Source organism: Periplaneta americana, chromosome 8 (genome assembly GCF_040183065.1).
Source record: "Periplaneta americana isolate PAMFEO1 chromosome 8, P.americana_PAMFEO1_priV1, whole genome shotgun sequence".
In the NCBI taxonomy this organism is placed as follows: domain Eukaryota; kingdom Metazoa; phylum Arthropoda; class Insecta; order Blattodea; family Blattidae; genus Periplaneta; species Periplaneta americana.
In genome coordinates, this window is record NC_091124.1 from 179,497,893 (window position 1) to 179,521,035 (window position 23,143).

At 37.3% G+C, this 23,143-nt stretch overlaps 1 protein-coding gene across 2 annotated transcripts in view; it reads right to left on the reverse strand.

The window, feature by feature from the left end:
• Gycbeta100B (guanylate cyclase soluble subunit beta-1-like) overlaps positions 1–23,143 on the reverse strand; it is a 67,130-nt gene that overhangs the window by 12,259 nt on the left and 31,728 nt on the right. For both annotated transcript variants that reach the window (XM_069834126.1, XM_069834127.1), the window contains 7 exons: positions 21,510–21,664; positions 19,543–19,680; positions 17,247–17,329; positions 14,256–14,426; positions 9,172–9,409; positions 3,292–3,429; positions 2,096–2,253 (listed from right to left, as the gene is read on the reverse strand). In XM_069834126.1, the coding sequence (XP_069690227.1) occupies positions 2,096–2,253; positions 3,292–3,429; positions 9,172–9,409; positions 14,256–14,426; positions 17,247–17,329; positions 19,543–19,680; positions 21,510–21,664 (1,081 nt within the window). The remainder of the gene's footprint in view (positions 1–2,095; positions 2,254–3,291; positions 3,430–9,171; positions 9,410–14,255; positions 14,427–17,246; positions 17,330–19,542; positions 19,681–21,509; positions 21,665–23,143) is intronic.

Genomic DNA, 23,143 nt, shown 5'->3' on the forward strand with positions numbered 1-23,143 from the left:
GAAGAGGTATACTTAGCGTGCCACAGATAAGTGATCTGGTATTTACGTCGTGGTTAGAGTATAGATAAGAGAAACGAGAAGAAAGGTAATTTGGTGTTGAAGTGTGCAGAATTCGAAAGAGTAAAGACAAAGTGTGTATGCGCATGGAAAATTGAACCGTGTAGATGCAGCTTAAGATGTGAAGCATAAAGTTGTCTCCATAATAGGCCTGTTCCCGAGCATTAATAATAGGCTCAGTTGTATAAAAGTCACTAACTATAAATTGTTTTAACTGAAAAGTACTAAATAACTCGAGGTTAGTTTCTAGATAATATTATGATATATAAAATTACCTTATGACCATTTAAACTAGATTTAGTACTACTGATATTTGCAGTGAAATATGTGGCAACTTCGCGGAACATGAATAAAACTCGTGTGTAAAGCCAGTTGATTTTAACTGTGAGAGAGAAAACTTAATCAACATCGCCTGCTGAATATAATTATGTCTCAATACGTGTGAGAAGGATCATCAACATTGGATTCAGAGCATGATTTTTTTTTTTTTTTTTTTTTGTGGTTGTAACTGAGAACGTAACCTTTTTCAAGTTGGTAACCGAAATCTCATTTTAAATTGTTCGTAATCGAGTTCAATGAACGGATTTTCTCGCTTATGAAAAACAGGAGAAAAACTGCGAAATTCATCATCATCATCATCATCATCATCATCATCAGCAGCAGCAGCAGCAGCAGAAGATGAGGTATCAGAATAATCAGAAGCCTGGAAATAAATACACTCACCGGTACAAGAAATGAAAGACTTCGATTTTTTTTTATTTAAGATAGTCATACTGTATATTTCGAGTAGAAAACAATTGAATAATTGCGAATTAAGCTAAATGTCGATACAATATCAGTATTATTGTGGTAACCAAACTTTTTTCGGTAGCTATGGTTATCAATAGTAGAAGAAGAAGTTTTTTGCCTTGCTACTAATGGCTCCTCTAGACGTATTGACATCATAGCGTATTCCCAGACTACCAAGAAAGGATATATAATTGATCCTACCATAAGGATTGAAACGGGGAGTAGCCAGCCGGAGGATGTCAATAAAGAAAAGATCAACATTTATCTGCCAATAGTTGATTACTTCAAAGCAAAATACCAGCTTGAAGACATTGAGGTGATTGGTCTTCTTATTGGAGCTCGTGGTGTGATTCCCAAGTTATTTGAAAGCTTCAGGAAGACTTTTGAACTACCACAGTCACTTACTGCTGACATCATAACTTCAGTTTTCAAACGCTCTTGCCAAATTCTGAGTCGTCATATTCACTCCGTTTAATTTTTTTTCTTCACTTTATAATTCATATATGTTTATTTTAATTTTCTTTCTACAAAATTTATGTAAACATTTAATATTGTAAAATTCATGTAGGAGAGTATACTGAGTCCTTCTGGGCTACCTCCAATGGGAAGCTGTTATTATTATTTATTAGATATTATAATTATAATAAAACGTAAGAAATTTGAAGTTATTCGCCTTTTGTGCCAGTGAGTGCAGTATATGAATTTATAACATAACTTACCAGTAACCTAGAACAAATATTAAAAGTGTGTATAACATAATTTCACCACAATCGGAACTTAAAAATTATCAAAAGTCTGTCTAAATGAAAATTAACTTCACTCACTAGTTTACTTATAAGAAAAATCTTTCGTTTTCTTTTCTTTAGAAAATATTTTCTATAAACTTCAGTTAATATGATTAACTTGAGAATCTACGCGAGTTATATTTAACTTAGAATTAGGACGAAATAAACTGAAGTTAGTAATTCGCAGTTAAGTATAACTGAAGATTAATTTATTATTTAATATCTAAATCTGAAGTTAATTGTGTATAAAACTGGCCCTACGTGAAAATAACTCAAGTAGGTTTTAAACAACAGCATTAAATAATGAAACACTTTTCTTTTGTTCCTAAATAAATAAGATCAATTTATCAATTTCACATTTTATATGTTGGTAGCTTGTTATAATCATCATAGATTTATTATGGGGTACTTAACGAATATTGGAAGCGTAAGGGCATACGTTTACAGAAAAGACCTAGTCTTACCTGTAGGCATCCTCAGACACGTTGATGCGTCCCGGCTCGCCCGTCGTCTCCGTTCGACTCGTCAAGTTGACGGTGTTGCCGAAGAGACAGTACCGGGGCATGCGGTGACCGATCACTCCTGTCACCACTTCACCCGAGTGGATGCCTATCGTAATCCTCTGCAAAACAGACACACCAGCTGATATTCCTGTGTTCGGTATTGAACAAAATTGAGGGAAAGAAGGCAGAGGACGGACACTGGAAAGTTTTCATTTCTCAGTCGTACTATCAGGGACTGGAATGCTTTACCTGCAGACTTACTAAAGGCTTTACGAAATGTATTTAAAAATAGGCTTAAGGACTTTACTAATAGACGGTAATTATACACAGTATTTAAAGGGTGTAAATGATATGTTATTATTGCAGTGTTGTATCAGTGAAGAAGTATGTCATGTCAGTGAAGTGTGCTGTGTAAGTGAAACGTGTTCCTGTCAGTGAAGCTTTATAGTTTATAGTGGCAGTGCAAAGTATTTGAACAGTGAAATGTTTTTGAAGTGTTAGTGAAATCAGGATAGAATCAGTGAAATGTGTCGTAGTTCCAGTGCAGTGAGTGAGTTGACAGCGAAATGAGTGTAATGTTGAAAGGTTCTTGTGCAGGTATGAACATATCATACTCGTGGGTTTTAGTTCGAACTTAGGTTTAAGATACAACTTAGATTTATTTTAAATGTTATTTTAAGTGATCGTGCTTCATTTAATTTAGAATATTCCCTGTTACTATTCTTAGTATTAATTATTAGTATTATTATTAATTGTATTTTTAATTAATAAGTTTATTATTGTCATTATTGAGTGTAATTAGTTACCACTGCCACCGGGTATATATCCATTGCAGTGTGAATAAATACATACATATCCTGCGTGTTCCTTAATTCTTCCAGGTCAGTGCCGAAAAAATAAAACTTTTAAAATAAACCACGACTTCCTTCCTATTAATTGTTAGTCCTAAATCATTGGATTGAAATTTTGGCGAGTCGAAGTAGGATGGCGTAACTAGAGTCTTGAAGGCCTCTGGTGCAAAAGTTTTAAGGTGGTCCCTCCTTCTACAATTTTTGAGTTCTACAAAGTAACACCCTCATATGTTTTAAGCATGAAATATCTATCTAAAGAGTTGCTTGAGCTGGACAGAAGGTATAAGATAAATATAATAATCTCACCACTTGTTCACCATCAACTTGCACTTCTCTTCCGAGGTCCATCATGTCCAGGGCGAGGCGGGCAATGCAGCGTGCATGTGTCTGACAAGGCTCGGGGAGACCGCTTACTGCCATGTACTTATCGCCCACTGTCTCCACCTAGGGAAAGCCAGTAAACTAAGTTCAGCATCAGTAAGTCATTACTGGAGTCTTGCGTTTGGTTAATTTGATTATAAGTTAGGTTCAGTGTACGTCGATCATACTACCTTCGCTTAGTACGGAGAACAAGTTCCGAGTCAACAGTTCACCCTGCAGTGAAGTAGTCTCGAGCGCGCACCGGAACTGTGTGTTTACATATATTTTATTCAAGGTGGAGAAGTTCAAATATCTTGGAGAAACAGTAACAAATATAAATGATTCGGGAGGAAATTAAACTCAAGAATAAATATGGGAAATGCCTGTTATTATTCGGTTGAGAAGCTTTTGTCATCTAGTCTGCTGTCAAAAAATCTGAAAGTTAGAATTTATAAAACAGTTATATTACCGGTTGTTCTGTATGGTTGTGAAACTTGGACTCTCACTTTGAGAGAGGAACAGAGATTAAGGGTGTTTAAGAATAAGGTTCTTAGGAAAATATTTGGGGCTAAGAGGGATGAAGTTACAGGAGAATGGAGAATGTTACACAACACAGAACTTCACGCATTGTATTCTTCACCTGACATAATTGAACTGTGTATTGTATAATTGTATTGTGTATTGTAATTTTATTGTGTGTTGTTTATATTGTGTATATCACTGCTACCGGGTGCTTGCCCACTTGCAGTGTAAATAAATATATACTGTAATTAGAAACATTAAATCCAGACGTTTGAGATGGGCAGGGCATTTAGAACGTATGGGCGAATCCAGAAATGTATATAGTGTATTAGTTGTGAGACTGGAGAGAAAAAGACCTTTGGGGAGGCCGAGACGTAGATGGGAGGATAATATTTAAACGGATTTGAGGGAGATGGGATATGATGATAGAGACTGGATTAATCTTGCACAGGATAGGGACCGATGGCGGGCTTATGTGAGGGCGGCAATGAACGTGCGGGTTCCCTAAAAGCCAGTAAGTAAGTACCTGTGTGCATGAGTGAGTGAACAGCAGGAATAATACTCATATGCGATGTATCACTTGAATTTAATAGCAGTAATAACGAAGTTTTTGTTTATTTAAATGCATAGCTACTACTCGTATGCAATAAAAGATTATTTTATCAGCGAGAGACTAAAAAAAAAATCAGGAGCCAGCTCCTTTATTTTCAGGAGTTAGCACACTTTGCCCACAAATGTAGGTAATGAGAAATCCATTCGAACTAAGATAAAGATACATTTACTGAAATATATTAAGCAATATTACGAGGGCTATTCATAAAGTAACTTCCGTTTATTTTTTACAAATCTGTGAATGACGTTACAGAATTTGGTTACAATACGTTTGAAAGTATACACTGTAGTTTATTTTTCCATATAGTTTCGAGTCACATTGAGACAATTGTCGTAGCGTTTGACGAGCTTTGAAATTCCGCAGTCGTAGAATTCGGCCGCCTGCGACTGAAGCCAACCTACGACGCTGATTTTCAACTCTTCGTCATCGTCAAAGCGCTTCGAGCCAAGCCACGTCTTCATGATGAACCTGCGGTTTACTCTAACCCTTTCGTCAACCAAACGAATCAGATCTGCATTCACGATACTCGATCGACAACTTCTCTCTTCATCATGGACATTGGTTCGCCCATTTTTGAACATGCAGCACCATTGTCTTACACCATCTTCACTCATTACGTCTGGCCCATAAACTTCACAAAGTTGGCGATGGATTTCACCGGCTTTACAGTTTTTGGACACAAGAAATCTTATTACAGACAGTACCTCACACCTGGTGGGACTTGCGATTGCAGCACACATTTTGACAGCTTGTGGCTCAGAGAGGAACAAAGACACGACCTTGACTCTACCGCTGCTCGACGCGTACTTCTTCAAGGTACACTCCATCGCAAGAGCGGCGCCACTGTCTCTGTTGTTACGCACTCTATATGAAAACGGGAGTTACTTGATGAATAGCGTCTTAATATCTATGCAGTGCAAACACATGCTCTCTCAGAGATACTCTGTGCTCATCACTGAAGCTATCTAGTAATAAAAAAAAGCTTCTTCTTCTTCTTCTTCTTCTTCTTGATGTAGGCCTAAAGACCTCTTAGTTCCAGGGAGTCGCTCCATCTTCTTTCAGGACGACCGGGACTCCTCTTGCCGACTGGTATGCCGTTTCTTACTATTCCAGTCATACGATCTTCAGGCATCCTTGACACGTGTGGTGCCCATTGCGATCTTCGTGTTTCTACCCATTCACCTATTTCTTGTATTTGGCATTGGTTCCTTATGTCCGCATTTTTTATTTTATCCAGTCTTGTTTTTCCCACAATTTTCCTTAATGTTTTCATTTCTACAGTATTTGTCAATTGTTTTGATCTAGGGTTTCGGCTCTTGTTTCAGCACCATATGTAAAAATTGGCCGTACTACTGTTATATATATATACAAGAATTATATGTATATATATATATATATATATATATATATATATATATATATATCTTGGATGAGGTGTATAATCCCATTAGGTGTATTTTGTTTTTCAAGACTTTTTATGACATGTAATCTAATATCTGTCAAAGGCTTTTTCGATGTCAATGAAACAGAAGTAAACTGGTTTATTGAAATCTAATGCCTTTTCGCTTAATTGCCTTATGATGAATATGACATCTATTTAAAAAATACATTCGAATATCTTCCCACAACCGCAATTGTTGACATATATTAGTCGTAGTGACATAAAAAATTGAAGACTTAAAACATCTTATGATAAAAAAAAAAACTTAGACGCCACATAAAAATTTTTAGTCGCCATTGCAACGTGGCGCCCAAAAACTTGTTTATCCGTGATTTTTACAATAAATAAAACGCATTAATAAACTTTAGATTTAATTTAAGTTTGGAATTAACAAAAGAAAAATCGTGAATGTCAGCACGAACATGAAATAAAATCAATTATAGTATGAGTGCGTGCTTTACGGGTCTTTACACGTTACAACGGCTGTAAACATTTTAAGTGTTCCAAATTAAACATTTTTCCTTCATTCTTCTTTCCTAATGAAGTGCTACTACAAAATTCTTCTATTGAAGCTCTAATCTCCAAGCGCCTAGCTTTGACTTGTTTTCGTATGTTCACTAAACAGCAGACCTAAACTGTGTAGATGCAGTCGAACTGTCTACACTCCATACATATCTATGTTATTGCGGGTTGCTTGGAGACTTCAGGTAACCAAACGCAGAACTCTAGTCATTACTTTGGTTCGGATCATAGATAATATCATAGAAGCCACCGGCACCGGCGTAGCTTGTTCGGCTGAGGCTCCTGCCTGTCGATCCTGGTTGCGCTCGGCCGTGTATTCAATTATTGCTTGGACTGATTATGTGATTGGGCTTTTCCGAGGTTTTCCCCAACTGTAAGGCTAATGTCAGGTAATCTAAGACGAATCCTCGGCCTCATCTCGCTATCACCAATCCCATCGACACTAAATAACTGAATAGTTGATATAGCATAGGTTTGCATCTAAAGTTCTGTGCGGGAACTCACTGCAGATTGACATGGTGATCGCTTCACGTGTTAGGTATGCCAGTTTGTGCTTGACAGCTGACAGTAAAGGCACACCGCGAGTCAGCTAAGAATAAGTTCAATTTATTTTCTTACGTTGTGTTGTGTTTTGTAACGGTTATTTATTCATTCCTTGAACTTGTACACATTTTGAAAACGTAGACCTCTGTACGGGAAAATAGTTGTGTGGCAGGGAATCCCTGGCAGCCAAGTTCCGTGTAGCAAAACAACACTACATTATTTAGTTTTGGTTTTTTGGTTTAATGGAACAGGTTCTGTGAATGATGTGATGTGACTTATGTATCACACAAGATGGACAGCACTTCCAGCACCTACTGTGAGAAGGGTCAGTACCGAATGTTGTACATTATGTACTAACATTGTACAGTAGTGGCAAAAAAACCGGACCGACCCTTGTAATTGATTTCAGAGCCTTGTTCACTCTAGAACACGCTAGACTGGTAACTAAGACTTTCGTGGTTCGAATCCTACCTGGGAAGGAAACCTTTTTTTTTGTTCCTTATTCAACTTTATTCCCAATACTTTTCGAAGCGGGAACCTGCCGCTGGTCGGTCGACAGAACAGAAACATTGGGATCATTCGCTGGGACAATAATAATAATAATAATAATAATAATAATAATAATAATAATAATAATAATAATACTTACTTACTTACAAATGGCTTTTAAGGAACCCGAGGGTTCATTGCCGCCCTCACATAAGCCCGCCATCGGTCCCTATCCTGTGCAAGATTAATCCAGTCTCTATCATCATAACCGACCTTCCTCAAATCCATTTCGATATTATCCTCCCATCTACGTCTCGGCCTCCCTAAAGGTCTTTTTCCCTCCGGTCTCCCAACTAACACTCTATATGCATTTCTGGATTCGCCCATACGTGCTACATGCCCTGCCCATCTCAAACGTCTGGATTTAATGTTCCTAATAATGTCAGGTGAAGAATACAATGCGTGCAGTTCTGCGTTGTGTAACTTTCTCCATTCTCCTGTAACTTCATCCCTCTTAGCCCCAAATATTTTCCTAAGCACCTTATTCTCAAACACCCTTAACCTATGTTCCCCTCTCAGAGTGAGAGTCCAAGTTTTACAACCATACAGAACAACCGGTAATATAACTGTTTTATAAATTCTAACTTTCAGATTTTTGGACAGCAGACTGGATGATAAGAGCTTCTCAACCGAATAATAGCACGCATTTCCCATATTTATTCTGCGTTTAATTTCCTCCCGAGTGTCATTTATATTTGTTACTGTTGCTTCAAGATATTTTAATTTTCCCACCTCTTCGAAGGATAAATCTCCAATTTTTATATTTCCATTTCGTACAATATTCCCGTCACGAGACATAATCATAGACTTTGTCTTTTCGGGATTTACTTCCAAACCGATCGCTTTACTTGCTTCAAGTAAAATTTCCGTGTTTTCCCTAATCGTTTGTGTATTTTCTCCTAACATATTCACGTCATCCGCATAGACAAGAAGCTGATGTAACCCGTTCAATTCCAAATCCTGCCTGTTATCCTGAACTTTTCTAATGGCATATTGTAAAGCGAAGTTAAAAAGTGAAGGTGATAGTGCATCTCCCTGCTTTAGCCCGCAGTGAATTGGAAAAGCATCGGATAGAAACTGACATATACGGACTCTGCTGTAAGTTTCACTAAGACACATTTTAATTAATCGAACTAGTTTCTTGGGAATACCAAATTCAATAAGAATATCATATAATACTTCCCTCTTAACCGAGTCATATGCCTTTTTGAAGTCTATGAATAACTGATGTACTGTACCCTTATACTCCCATTTTTTCTCCATTATCTGTCGAATACAAAAAATCTGATCAATAGTCGATCTATTACGCCTAAAACCACACTGATGATCCTCAATAATTTCATCTACGTACGGAGTTAATCTTCTCAAAAGAATATTGGACAAAATTTTGTACGACGTCAACAAAAGTGATAATCCTCGAAAGTTGCTACAGTTGGTTTTGTCCCCCTTTTTAAAAATAGGTACAATTATGGACTCCTTCCATTGTTCTGGTACAATTTCCTTTTCCCAAATAGCAAGTACAAGTTTATAAATTTCGCTATATAATGCACTTCCACCCTCTTGTATAATAATAATAATAATAACAATAATAATAATAATAATAATAATAATAATAGTAATAATAATAATAGCTAACTTTATAAACGTTGGGGTTCTTCTTGGGATCGGTGAGCACGTCGAACGCGGTGTAGAGCTGGTTGAGCATGCGCACGATGTTCATGGCGCCCCTGGAGTCCGTGTTGGTGGCGCAGTAATCACTGAAGCCGACAATGCCGGAGAACAGGAGTGTGACGCAGTCGTATCGCCTCGCCGGCACCGGCCGCTTGTGCCGCAGCTCGTTGGCTACGCTGATGGGTAGCACAGAATACAGCAGTCTGCAAACAGCACAAGGGACTTTGTGTTAGCACGCATTACCTGGATACAGTTGTTGTAGACCACAGACATAGTGAGGTATTATGGACAAAATGAAAAAAATTGTGAAGTCAATGACAGGAGGGAACATAATTCACAGCCACTTTGTACAGTAGGGGAGACTGTTGTACCTTTGGCATAGTGCACCTTTGAACATTTATTGTTTTTTATTTTTTGTTACTACCTAAAGGGCTCAACAGGGAGATGCACTATCACCTTTACTTTTTAACTTTGCTCTAGAATATGCCATTAGGAAAGTTAAGGATAACAGAGAGGGTTTGGAATTGAACGGGTTACATCAGCTTCTTGTCTATGCGGTTGACGTGAATAAGAAGAAAATCCACAAACGATTAGGGAAAACGCGGAAATTCTACTTGAAGCAACTAAAGAGATAGGGTTGGAAGTAAATCCCGAAAAGACTAAGTATATGATTATGTCTCGTGATCAGAATATTGTACGAAATGGAACTATAAAAGTTGGAGATTTATCCTTCGAAGAGGTGGAAAAATTCAAATATCTTGGAGCAACAGTAACAAATGTAAATGACACTCGGGAGGAAATTAAACGCAGAATAAATATGGGAAATGCCTGTTACTATTCGGTTGAGAAGCTTTTGTCATCTAGTCTGCTGTCAAAAAATCTGAAAGTTAGAATTTATAAAACAGTTATATTGCCGGTTGTTCTGTATGGCTGTGAAACTTGGACTCTCACTTTGAGAGAGGAACAGAGATTGAGGGTTTTTGAGAATAAGGTTGTTAGGAAAATATTTGGGGCTAAGAGGGATGAAGTTACAGGAGAATGGAGAAAGTTACACAACGCAGAGCTGCACGCATTGTATCCTTCCCCTGACATAATTAGGAGCATTAAATCCAGACGTTTGAGATGGGCAGGGCATGTGGCACGTATGGGCGAATCCAGAAATGCATATAGAGTGTTAGTTGGGAGGCCAGAGGGGAAAAGACCTTTAGGGAGGCCGAGACGTAGATGGGAGGATAATATTAAAATGGATTTGAGGGAGGTGGGATATGATGGTAGGGACTGGATTAATCTTGCTCAGGATAGGGACCAATGGCGGGCTTATATGAGGGCGGCAATGAACCTCTGGGTTCCTTAAAAGCCAGTAAGTAAGTACCTAAAGGACTCAAACTGAAGTAGATTATAGAGAAAGCTGCTAAGTAGCCCTGGTCGTAGTTTCGGTTTGATTTATTGCAAAGTGTGAGTTCTGTGAACAAAACAATCTTTTTTAGTACCAAAAGTAAACATTCCGTTCATTGATATATGTTTTCTAACACAAAACCAGATAGTATTTGTTAATATCTTTCAAGTACGGTGTGTTCCCTATCATCTGGTGAGTAATAACATATTTTAATTTCCATGATTTATTTGACTCTCTTAGTTTTCGGAGCCATATTTGTTTAAACGTGCACCCTCTTGTACCTTTGAACACAAAACATCTTGTACCATGGAACATGTTCCAAATTACACGATACTATCGGTTTTTGTTTTTCTTTTATTTTAAGATCATGTCACGAAGTAAGTCTGGAGTTAAGAGGCCCCCAATTGATCAGGATGTCTGGAAGAAAGCTATTGAAGCAATTTTTGCTCCTGCAGGAAATATAATCTAAATCAGAGAAGCCTGCTGTGGTTTATGATGGCAAATACATTTTACATTTGATTGTCAGTTCTTACAACTGTATTCCCACCTATGTTCCATGTGTTTCAACTTACAAGAGGGTTTGTTCTAGGGTACATGAACCTGTTGTACCTTTGAACATATTACATTTTGTTTTTTCCAGCCTTAATAGATGTGTAGAACAGGATAATTCATACAGGAAGCTGTGAAAGAACCTTCAATAATTATTTAAAGCATTTTTTAATTTAAAAATGTCATTTCCCAAAATTAAAAAAAAAATACAAAATATGAAAAATGTTTAAAGGTACAACAGTCTCCCCTATATTTCACAGAATTTTCCGATATTGAATTCGGATTCCATTCTGAAAAGTATACAAAATGTATCGGATTTAAAAGGAGATTAACTGCCATGTACCGTCAATGCGCCAATGTTAAATTTGCTTACGTTATAAGCAGACAGCGGATTTTCGGTCCCGATACCGAACGTAATGTGTACGTCAGTTGCATTAACTCGTTGGTGCACTCCCTCCATAAGCTAAGGAATGTGACGTCTTCTCACTGCGTAGGGACCGAAAATCCGCCGTCTGATAATGACTCAATATCTCAGGAGCTACTGCAGATATACTGAAATTTTTACAGGATAAAGATGCGAGGTTTCTAAGTAAATTAACGCATATTTATGAAGAAATATAAGTTATAAAAAGTTCTGATTTTTTAAAAATAATTTTTATTTTATTTTGTTTTTTATGGAAATGTCCCATTTTCTCACGAACTCTAAATGATAGAAGAAAGAATAATGCAGAAACTGACCAGAAAAAGAAAAATAAACTGTCTGGATAATTGGATAAGAAGAAACTGCCTACTGAAGGATGCAGTGGAAGGAATGGTGAACGAAAGAAACGTTCGAGCAGAAGATGATGTCAGATGATAGACAAAATTAAGATACATTGACCGTATGCGGAAACTAAGAGGAAGGTGGAACATAGGGACGATTGGCGAATGCTATGTTTGTCGTGAAAGATCTGCCCTTGGGCAGACTATGAACGAATGAATGATGCGTGTAAAAATAGAAAGCTAGGTTGTATCAAACCCATTAAGTGCAGCAGCTAATACCAAAAGACTGCGCTCGCAGATTGACGTATGGGGAGTTGATGCTGGGTTGGCACGAGGATTGGCCTCAACTGTTTCAAAACATCCTCTCGAGTGACGAGGCCGTATTTCACGTGGGAGCTTTCGTCAATCAACACAGTTGGCATTATTGGGCGGCACAAGATCCCGGTATGACGGTAGAGAAGATGGAATCTCGTCCAAAAGTGTCCGTGGGTGTGGAATGCGGCCACAAATGTCATCGGGCCGTATTTCACGTGGGAGCTTTCGTCAATCAACACAGTTGGCATTATTGGGCGGCACAAGATCCCGGTATGACGGTAGAGAAGATGGAATCTCGTCCAAAAGTGTCCGTGGGTGTGGAATGCGGCCACAAATGACATCGGGCCATATCTCCTGCGTGACACCATGAAAGCGGAACGCTACCATGAGATGCTTGAAGATTACGTTTGCCCCACGGTATCTGGATGGAAAAACATTAACGACATTCTCTGCATGTAGGACGGTCTTTGAAAATGTCATGCGTACGTGGTTGGATGAGAAGTTTTCGAGATGTTTGCAGGGGCGACGCGGACCTCACGAATGGCCTGCAAGAAGTCCTGATCTAACATCCTGTGACATTTTTTATGGGGCTGGGGAAAAGATGAGGTGTACCGGACGAAATCTCGCACACTAGAAGAATTGGAAGCACGGATTCAGGGCGTTATCACAATGTTCCACTCAACTTCCTCCAGAAGACTGTGGGCCGCTTGAAAAAATTAGTCGACGCCACAGGTGCCTAACGTTGAGTTTTGAGGTATGAATCCGTATTCCCATTCAATAATGTGCATCTGAAATTAATTTAAATAAATTAGCATTATAATAGTACATTATGCAACGAGCCTATAATGGTAGTAAGTAAGACGCGAGGATGTTTATGAAACGAGTGCAAGCGACCATAGTTCTAACTTGAAATTATTCATAAGTATTCATGTTATTGTTATGTGAGTGAGTGCAATAGCCTACGTCATAAATTGTGAGATGTGCGCAGACGCGAAAGTATTGATTTTTTTCGGGAAACGAATGTCGACGACCTTGATATAATCTAGAGAGTAAGATTAAACATTAGTCTTGATATAACCTTGAAATTGAATTCGACATTGAAAAACAAGATGACAAATTGAATTTATTTGAATATTATTTACAATTAACGCTAATTATCATAGTAACAGAACATAACCTTCTGCGACAGTATTGGATTTCCAGCCTCCGTGACGTTTCCCTAGTTGTCTTTCGATTGCATATCCGAGAATAATCGAAAACCTGACCTTTAATGAATATGTGTACTTTAGTGACATGCATTAAAGGACTGCTACCAGGTGTATAATTACTACATTTCGGCATGGTCGAGCATAAATGTAGTTTCTATAGCCTACGACTTTTTTTAATACCTAATTACTTCCCGCCCATCCTGTACTCTAAAGCGATTGCTTCAAAATATAGGAATTTAGCAGCTTTTGCACTGCTTGTTCGACACTTTCTAATTATGATTTCTAAGATTTCGTGGGGGATAACTTGGGAAAGAACAATGCCCCTTTGCTATTGACTACAGCCAAAGCCATTAGCAGCGCGGAAGGTGAAATTGTCACTTGTGAAAGAAGTCTCCTACTTGTCCAGTTTAATGACTACTGGAATTATCGACATAGCTATGACAGAATGGAATACGGTCCCGTTCGTGCTATCCGAGTTGAGAAATCATCGCTTCGCTAATGATAGTCGCGTCCCGCAGCTGGACTAAACCCATCGGTAAACGAAATGACAATTTGGAATCTATTTTAAAGGTAAAAGGCTATTATTATTATTGTAAAGTAACCATCGTTTCAGCCTTATCCTGCTACAGATCTCTCGGCTGGTATTTCCAGTCTGTCTCTTTTTTTTTCTGCGAGCCTTTTGCTAAATTATTGGGATAATGGCGATGGAGCTGTGGTAAGGGTAACCAAAATACTGTAATTGAACAATATCTGGCCCATTATCCTTTCCTCCACAAAACTATTGCTGAGGATTTGATGGGAATGGAATGGTGAGCTTGCCTGTCAGTCTTCTGCTTCTCGCCCTCCAGCTCGCGGTACGTCTGCTGCAGCTTGTCCGTCAGCAGTTCCAGGTTGCGCGTCAGCTTGTAGTCAGCCTCGAACTGCTCCGACATGAGCACCAAGTCCCGCGTGGCGTCGTGCAGAGGGATGTCGCTGATGTACAGACCTCGTCTACAATATTCAAGTTCAAAGTGAACATCAGAACATTCTATTTCATATTTCACGAGCACACGTTAGATTTTTTATTTTTATTTTAGTAAGTTATTTAACGACGCTTTATCAACATCTTAGGTTATTTAGCGTCTGAATGAGATGAAGGTGATAATGCCGGTGAAATGAGTCCGGGGTCCAGCACCGAAAGTTACCCAGCATTTGCTCATATTGGGTTGAGGGAAAAACCCTGCAAAAAACCTCAATCGGGTAACTTGTCCCGACTGGGAATCGAACCCTGTCCATGGTTTCGCGGTCAGACGGGCTAACCGCTACTCCACAGGTGTGGATCACACGTTAGAGGATGATGTGATTATGTTAGGAGAAAATCCACAAACCATTAGGAAAACACAGAAATTTTACTTGAAGCAAGTAAAGAGATAGGGTTGGAAGGAATTCCCGTAAAGACAAAGTATATAATTATGTCTCGTGACCAGAATATTTTACAAGGTGAATGTTACTTATGTCCCGCCCACTATAGGAGACATACGCCAGTTTTACACTAATCCTAAACCATCTTGACGGGATAATCAAAGCCTAAACTAACCTAACCTAACCTAACCTAACCTAACCTAAGTGCGTCGGTGTCTATTCCAAAATCGGCGGAAGTCGTTCAACGCTCGTTTAACCAATATTCGTTCAGTGGGCGGTGTATACTCTACATTGACCTTGAATCTTGGAAATATAAAAATTGGAAATTTATTCTTCGAAGAGGTGGAAAAATTCAAATTTCTTGTAAGCATCAGTAACAAATATAAATAACAGTGAGGGGGAAATGAAACGCAGAATAAATATGAGAAATGCCCGCTATTATTCAGTTGAGAAGCTTTTCTCGTCTAGTCTGCTCTCAAAAAAGCTGAAAGTTGGAAACATTTATAAAACAGTTATATTACCGGTTGTTCTTTATGGTTGTGAAACTTGGACTCTCACTTTGAGAGAGGAACAGAGATTAAGGGTATTTGAGAATAAGGTTCTTAGGAAAATATTTGGGGCTAAGAGGGATGAAGTTACAGGAGAATAGAGAAAGTTACACAACGCAAAACTGCACGCATTGTATTCTTCACCTGACATAATTAGGAACATTAAATCCAGACGTTTGAGATGGGCAGGGCATGTAGCACGTATGAGCGTATCCAGAAATGCATATAGAGTATTAGTTGGGAGGACGAAGAGAAAAAGACCTATGAGGAGGCCGAGACGTAGATGGGAAGATAATACTAAAATGGATTTGAGGGAGGTGGGATATGATGATAGAGAATGGATTAATCTTGTTCAGGATAGGGACCAATGGCGGGCTTATGTGAGGGCGGCAATGAACCTCTGGGTTCTCTAAAAGTCATTTATAAGTAAGTAATATAGAAAGGAGTAGGCGATATCAAGAGACATTTTTAAGCTCATATCTCCTTAATCTGACTTCGCACACCCAAGCTTCCTATCTCAAAATGTTCTGTAGAAGATCCCCTATTTTCTGTTAAATTATTTCATTCTGTATATAATTAAGTCTTTGTCTGCAGTTTTAAGGCAAAAGTAAAGATAAAAAAACCTCCTGATTCACTTGTACATTTTATTGTACAGCTGTCCATGGGGAGGTCGAGATGATTTGCAGAAATGCCACATAAAGACATCCCCGTCTTAAGGAGATTTAAGTTCTAAGCTAGAAATAGATTTCCTGTGCGTCTATTTCACTTGTATATGTCAGAGATCTATGTGAGATCGCTGTTTATAGGATGCAAATGTGCAAGATGTTATGGAATAGGTGTGTGAAAGTGAGGAAGACTTGTTCATACTGTACTGTTACTGTTCACGTTATGGGAATTTTATTACTGTTCTCATATTAACTGTGACACGAGGATTTAAATATAACCTATTGTATATTATTAAAGTGAAATAGTAAAGCCGTGTCTCAAAGCTCAAGTTCATACTACACACTAGTAACTAGCAACTTGATGACTTGTAAACTACACACTAGAGAGCTTTGGACATGTATGCTTGAAACATGGCCTTCTTCATTGACTATTTTTCTAAAAACCATGACAACACGGTGCAGCACTGAATTAAGAAGGCTGTGTCCTAATGCAGTTTCATTACGACTTATGTGGAAAAGATAAGGGCTTAACACCTGTGGAGTAACGGTCAGCGCGTCTGGCCGCGAAACCAGGTGGCCCGGGTTCGAATCCCGGTTGGGGCAAGTTACCTGGGTGAGGTTTTTTCCGGGGTTTTCCCTCAACCCAATACGAGCAAATGCTGGGTAACTTTCGGTGCTGGACCCCGGACTCATTTCACCGGCATTATCACCTTCATATCATTCAGACGCTAAATAACCTAGATGTTGATACAGCGTCGTAAAATAACCCAATAAAATAAAAAAAATATATTACAATAATGTTTAAAACATTGTACAGAAGATACTAACAATGTCAGTGTTCAAAGTTAACGTGTTATTCTACACTATATTTACATTATTTCACTTCCAAAGCATTTTCAGATTTCATAACCCCAATTGTTAATGAGGTATCCATGTTTGTTTAGTGAACAAATCAACAATCGAGCAAGCATTTTCGTTTACTAGCTACTACGGACTTGATTGCTATGCACTATGTAGCTTTGGATCATAACTTCTGACGTCACATCCGGCTATTTAGTCGACAATCTAGTTCACTTCAGCTGAAAATGTAGCTTTGAGACACGGCCTAAATGGGATCGTTACATTAAGCTATTTCATCAATATTCAACATGAAGCAATTTCACAGGCATTAAGTAATTTGAGAATAGTTTACCTACCTTGTGAGGTCATCTAAATTCATGACACTGGGGTAGCACAAAAAGATGACTACATCGGATTCCGGGATGTAAATCATTTGTCCCTGTGAAGAGAAGATATTTTTATTTCCTTTTGTATTCTTATCAGTTTTCTTCGGAAGTTCTGATCTAATGAATTTTTAGTATTCATTTATCATTCCGTCTTACATTGAATTCCCACTTTTCTTTTGGGTTTACAGATCATTAATACTTCAGAAATGATTTTATTATCCTTACCCGATCTTCATTATACTACTGTATGCACTCCTTTAGAACTTAAATTCCACTTGATTTGTAATGACTGAAGTAATGAATTTTCATATCTGTCCCTTATAAATCTCGGAATCGCATCTGTGGTGCATGGGATCCTTTTCCCTCAATTTTCTTAATTCTTTTTCTAAAGTACAAGTTTTAATATTTCTTTCTGTTAATGAAAAACTAAATTTTACTCTCTGACAATCGTTGTTCGAGAGTTCGATATTCACTCCAGAGAGTCCAGGTAAAATTTATTGTGAAAAAGAGTAAATTGTGTCAGGTTTTCTTGAGGTACTCCCGTTTTATGTATCTGAACGATATAATTTCTCTATTGGCAATCATCCATATTATGTATGCACTCCTTTAGAACTTAAATTCCACTAGATTTGTAATGACTGAAGTAATGTATTTTCAAATCTGTTCCTTATAAATCTCAGAATCGCATCTGTGATGCATGGAATCCTTTTCCTTGAATTTTATTAATTCTTTTTATAAAGTACGAGTTCTAATATTTCTTTCTGTTAATGAAACACTAAATTTTACTCTCTGACAATCGTTGTTCGAGAGTTCGATATTCACTCCAGAGAGTCCAGGTAAAATTTATTGTGAAAAAGAGTAAGTTGTGTCAGGTTTTCTTGAGATACTCCCGTTTTATGTGTCAGAACGATATAATTTCTCTATTGTCAATCATCCATATTATGAAATATATCAGGAATGAGCTGTCATTGTAACAGTGACACAATAACGACGGGGTAAGAGGGAAAGATTTACCTCCTAAAAGATCAGAGGGGTAAATGGTACTGTAGTTTTTACTCTCTCTTATAAAATCATGTTTTCAGTTAATGTAGGGTGAAGCGTAAGTAATGTCTTTAATTTCAGGGAGTTATTCTTTGAGACATTTGAAATAAAAAAGTTAATACAATTTTGCTCGATTTTACTTCCTTATCTAGATAAAAATGATTCATAAAAAATATTTCGGGAAAGCCATTAATTTAATTCCCAATATGCTCAGTCAATTTAAGAGAGCAGTGTATTATGATAATACATGATTGAAAGAATTTTTAGTTTTGTACTTTAAATATGCAGAAATTTGACACGAACGAAAGTAACTTTTCGTTCTGAAAAGGAATTTTAAAATATATTTGTTCGGATCATATTTCTTATCATTTAAAGAACAAAGCTGAAATGCTTTCAATTATATATTTCCATAATACGCAGCTCTCTTTAATTCAAATTCAAATTTCAAATTTATTTACAATTTACATTTGAAATGAATACATATGAATAGATACCCGAAATGAGCATATGCTCGTGCTCGGGTACAGTTCAGTAGTCTACATAAATTTTACAGAGATCAAATAATAATGCTGATGATAGAAATAATAGTAACAATAATAATAATAATAGTAATAATAATAATAATAATAATAATAATAACAGTGATAAAACAATAATATTTACAATAATAAAATAAATACTAAGACGAATAAAATAAAATATAAAACCACTAGTGAGAGTTAACACAATTTAAATAAGCATATAATAACCGGAAAAAAATGACGAACTCGAAAATCAACAGAAAAGTTCGTTGTATCGCAGACGACAGCAACCGTCGTATTGACATTGTGTTGTGCATTAATGGTAGTAGGGGGGAGCTGAAAGTCCACGTAACTGCCGTTCTCTTCGAATCTTCTCGTAAAATCATGGGAAGTGAATAAAATCAATGGTTTTCCCGAAATACGCTGTGAAATGTTACATTTAAAATAATTTTTATATCTGAAAGGAAGTAAAATCGAGCACAATAAATTGTATTAAACATTTTTGTTTAAAATGTCTCAAAGAATAACCCCTAAAATTAATGACATTTCTTACGGTTCATTCTTTTAATACGTATATAAATACTTACATACTTCTTTTTTTTTTTTCAGTTTTCTCAGAATTTTTAACTTCAATTTATTTACTTTAGTTTTTCATTTAACCAGAGTTTGTGGTCGGAAGTTATTTCGGTGTATTTTCTTCATACCTTGAGTCTGATATAGGAGAACTCTGGAGCGACGTCTTGATGCTCGGCTTCCATGGCACCAGCTTTTGTTTTCAGGACGTACACAGTGTTTATATGCGACAGAATGTTCTCGAACGTCAGTTCCAAATGGGGACGGACCTTAAGTGAGATATGGAAAGTATGACATTAAAATGCTTCAATATATATTTTCGCTTACACAGATCATATCCTTAATGTCCTCTGATAGAAGAGTTGTTTCAGACGTATTAATTAATATTTTAGGAATTTATTTTATTAATTTAACATCTGAAACTAACATAAATGCATTCAAAGTTACAAATATAATACTTAAGCGAGACAGAACTTGAAATATATTCATATTTTTTCGGCACTGTCTCTGATACTCGATCCACGAAATATTTTCGGTTAGAAATTTAGTATATAATCGAAGGGTGTGATCCCAAAACGCGTTCAGTCCATTTTTATGAGAGGACTCAGCTAGTTTTTTTATTCACCGGTCTGAGCGAGTTTTGAAGTAACATGCACAATAACTCAAACTTTTAGACAAAGATTGTAGGGCTGGGGACGGAGCGGTTCGGTTCGGAGCAGTTACTGTGACGTCATTACTCGGTTGATTCGAGTACAAATTTGTGGCGGCAGATATAAAATTTAGATAGATTGAGTGTTTTACAAGCGTTGTAGTAAAGCGCTTTCGCTTTGCCAATTGACGACAAAAAAAGTGTTTCTCTTCATTGCAAAATGGCAGTTGCAAATTTTATTTGTGTGATTACAAATATTTGCGGAGTTATTTTGTATGAAAGCCTATTCAACTTTCAGTGTTGGTATATATGACAGACGGAATAAAATTGATAAAATAATTTATAATACTAACAGGTAATAAATTAACATGTGAGATAAACGTTAAACGCTGCAGCTAAGTAAAAAATAAGATAGAAAGGAACGGACTCCGTGAAGCGATGCCTAAAGCACTTAAAAATAAAACACAGAATTATTTACTATTACGGAAAGTGGATAAAATAATCAATAAAACGTGGAATCTTAAACTGAAGAACATAATGCTTATTTATTTTATAACATTATTAGCCTTCCATACAACCATGTTCTCTTTGGTGAAGAGTAATATTATTGATAAATTAAAGTAATTAGTTAACATAAATCATAGAAATAAATAGTCTAGAAATAAAATGATGATGATGAGGTAACACAAATCCAATAAACACAAATAGAAAAAATATAATGCACTTCCTTTTTTAACACATTTCAATATTAATCAAACACACTATTATTATTATTATTATTATTATTATTATTATTATTATTATTATTATTGTGTACAGTAATATGTTCAGACTGTCAGTGTTCATTAGGCCCACTTGACAGGTCATATAATAGGATGAACCCCTCTTCAATACTAGAGGCCTTTCAGCCCGCCTTGGGGATAAGGAAACAATTTGTCCTGCAGCAGAAAATATTTAAATACAATAACTTAGTACCTACGTTGTTGTCTGGTAGAATTAAGTGAATCACGTGAGCTCTATTTGAACGTTTAAACTGGCCGGTAACGGCTACGGTTAACCGAGTAATTTCGGTGCTCCGCTGCCAAGCACATAAACCGATAGAACCGAGTAACTCAACAGTTTTACTCGCTCCGTCCCCAGCTCTAAAGTATTGACGTTGTTTTGAAAGAAAACAAGCTTAAAATATAATGATAAAATACTAAAAAATAATGAAAATGGCCAAATGGATTGAAAGAGTATTGGAGTCACACTCTTCAATTAGTGTTTATATAATCGCTCCATTCATGTTCATTTACAGTAGACTTTTTGCAAAAAACATGAAAGCAATACCATGTTCTGTACATTTTATCTTCGGGGTGGCTTGTAAAGCCAGACGCCTTCACTTAGGGAGATGAAAAACTCGATAAATTCCAGTGTGTCGATACTTTAGAAACCCATGCAGAACGTTACCATGTCGAGAATGTCGGTGATGCGACAGCCGGGCCTGGTGACGCGTGGGATCACCCTGGCCACCGTGCAGCCCGTCTGCACGACCCGCAGCTCGCGGTCGAACATCAGGTGGAAGGGGAACACCCGGCAGAACGTGGCCGGACTCACCTTTGGCTCTGCAAAATACCACATCAACCTGTAAATTACCAACAGATCGGTCTGTTATTCATTTTACAGTAGACTGGAGATGGAAAGTAAAATGTAAGATGGAACTTGGATACTAGTATGTTGTCTGACGATAAGTTCTAGGAGACTTTGTGACGTAACATACTGTTGGAATGAGCGGTATGAATTGTATACCCAAGTCTGGAAGTAAAATAGTGGTTTCATAGTGCCGTGAGTCCCAGCGAACGTTCCTGGTGTTTTTCTTGTCGACCAGCGACAGGTTTCTCCCGCTACCGCCGGGCCAGTACTTTCATCCGCGAACTCACGGCTCTTCGCCGGATTAAACTTAGTACCTACCACAGTCACGAAGCTTGAGTTTTGAGGGTGCTAGAAACAATAGACTGTGACGGTTCTATTTTGCATTGCCTGTAATGAGTCGATATTAGCGATCCTAGTGGTGAGCAACTATATAATGTTTGCATATTTACTACGTATTGAGCTTCGCGACTGTATATACTAGACTGTGGTACCTACTATGTAATATCGCTCAACGTGTTAGCTATGCCAGTCTGTCCTTGACAGCCGGAAGAATAGGGATATCGTGAACTAGCACCAACAGATAGCGCGCGTGCACTTTGAGGGATGCGCTTTGCATGTGCATTTGTTTTCCGATATATAAACATTAAGGATTTCCGTAGTGTATTAGTGCATTAAATACTCTTAAAAACAACTCAAAATGCCAAATTTTTGTTATGTTCCTATTTGTGAAAACCAGGGAAAGCTTTTTGTTTTCATTCAGATCCCGAAATATTCTGAATATATGCTTTAAAACTTAAACAATTTAACTAATTAAATTGTGCCTCGAAAGTGCTAAAATAACAACTTCGAGTAAGGATTTTCTGGCCACAGTTTCATTTTGGAAGAGGGGGAAAAATTAATAAAAAGATATGCAACCTCGACAGCAAGCTGTGTTATCTTAGATTGTATTCAGTACTTCTAACCTGGAAGTCGCCAGCAGTTTACGCCTGCAGTAAACTCTCGATTAATTGGGATGTTTATTATCCAGGACGACCATAGTGAAATCCATTTTGTGAATAATGTTTTTAATGTGCTGTAGACTCATTATTAAAACCATGTTTTTACTCCAAATTTTCAAAATCAGCCTACATAGTGTTCAAAAATGCATATCCTTAACCTACAAAACACAGGAATAATCGTGATATTACTGCGATCATATTATATAATCTTATCAAACATTGCAGTTGACCTTTCCGCAACTAGAGAAAAAATACGAGGAATTCAATCTCGATAGTCCCTTCCCTATAAAAAGAAATACATTGGTGGCTGTATATTCTGTTTTTAGCGTACGGTACTTACAATAGTAATGATTAAAGAGGTAATATTCACCTTCGATCAAGTTCCTATTTGATTGATTTATTTATTTTATTCGTGCACCTCGTTCTCAAAGTTGTCGTTTAGGTTCATGAATA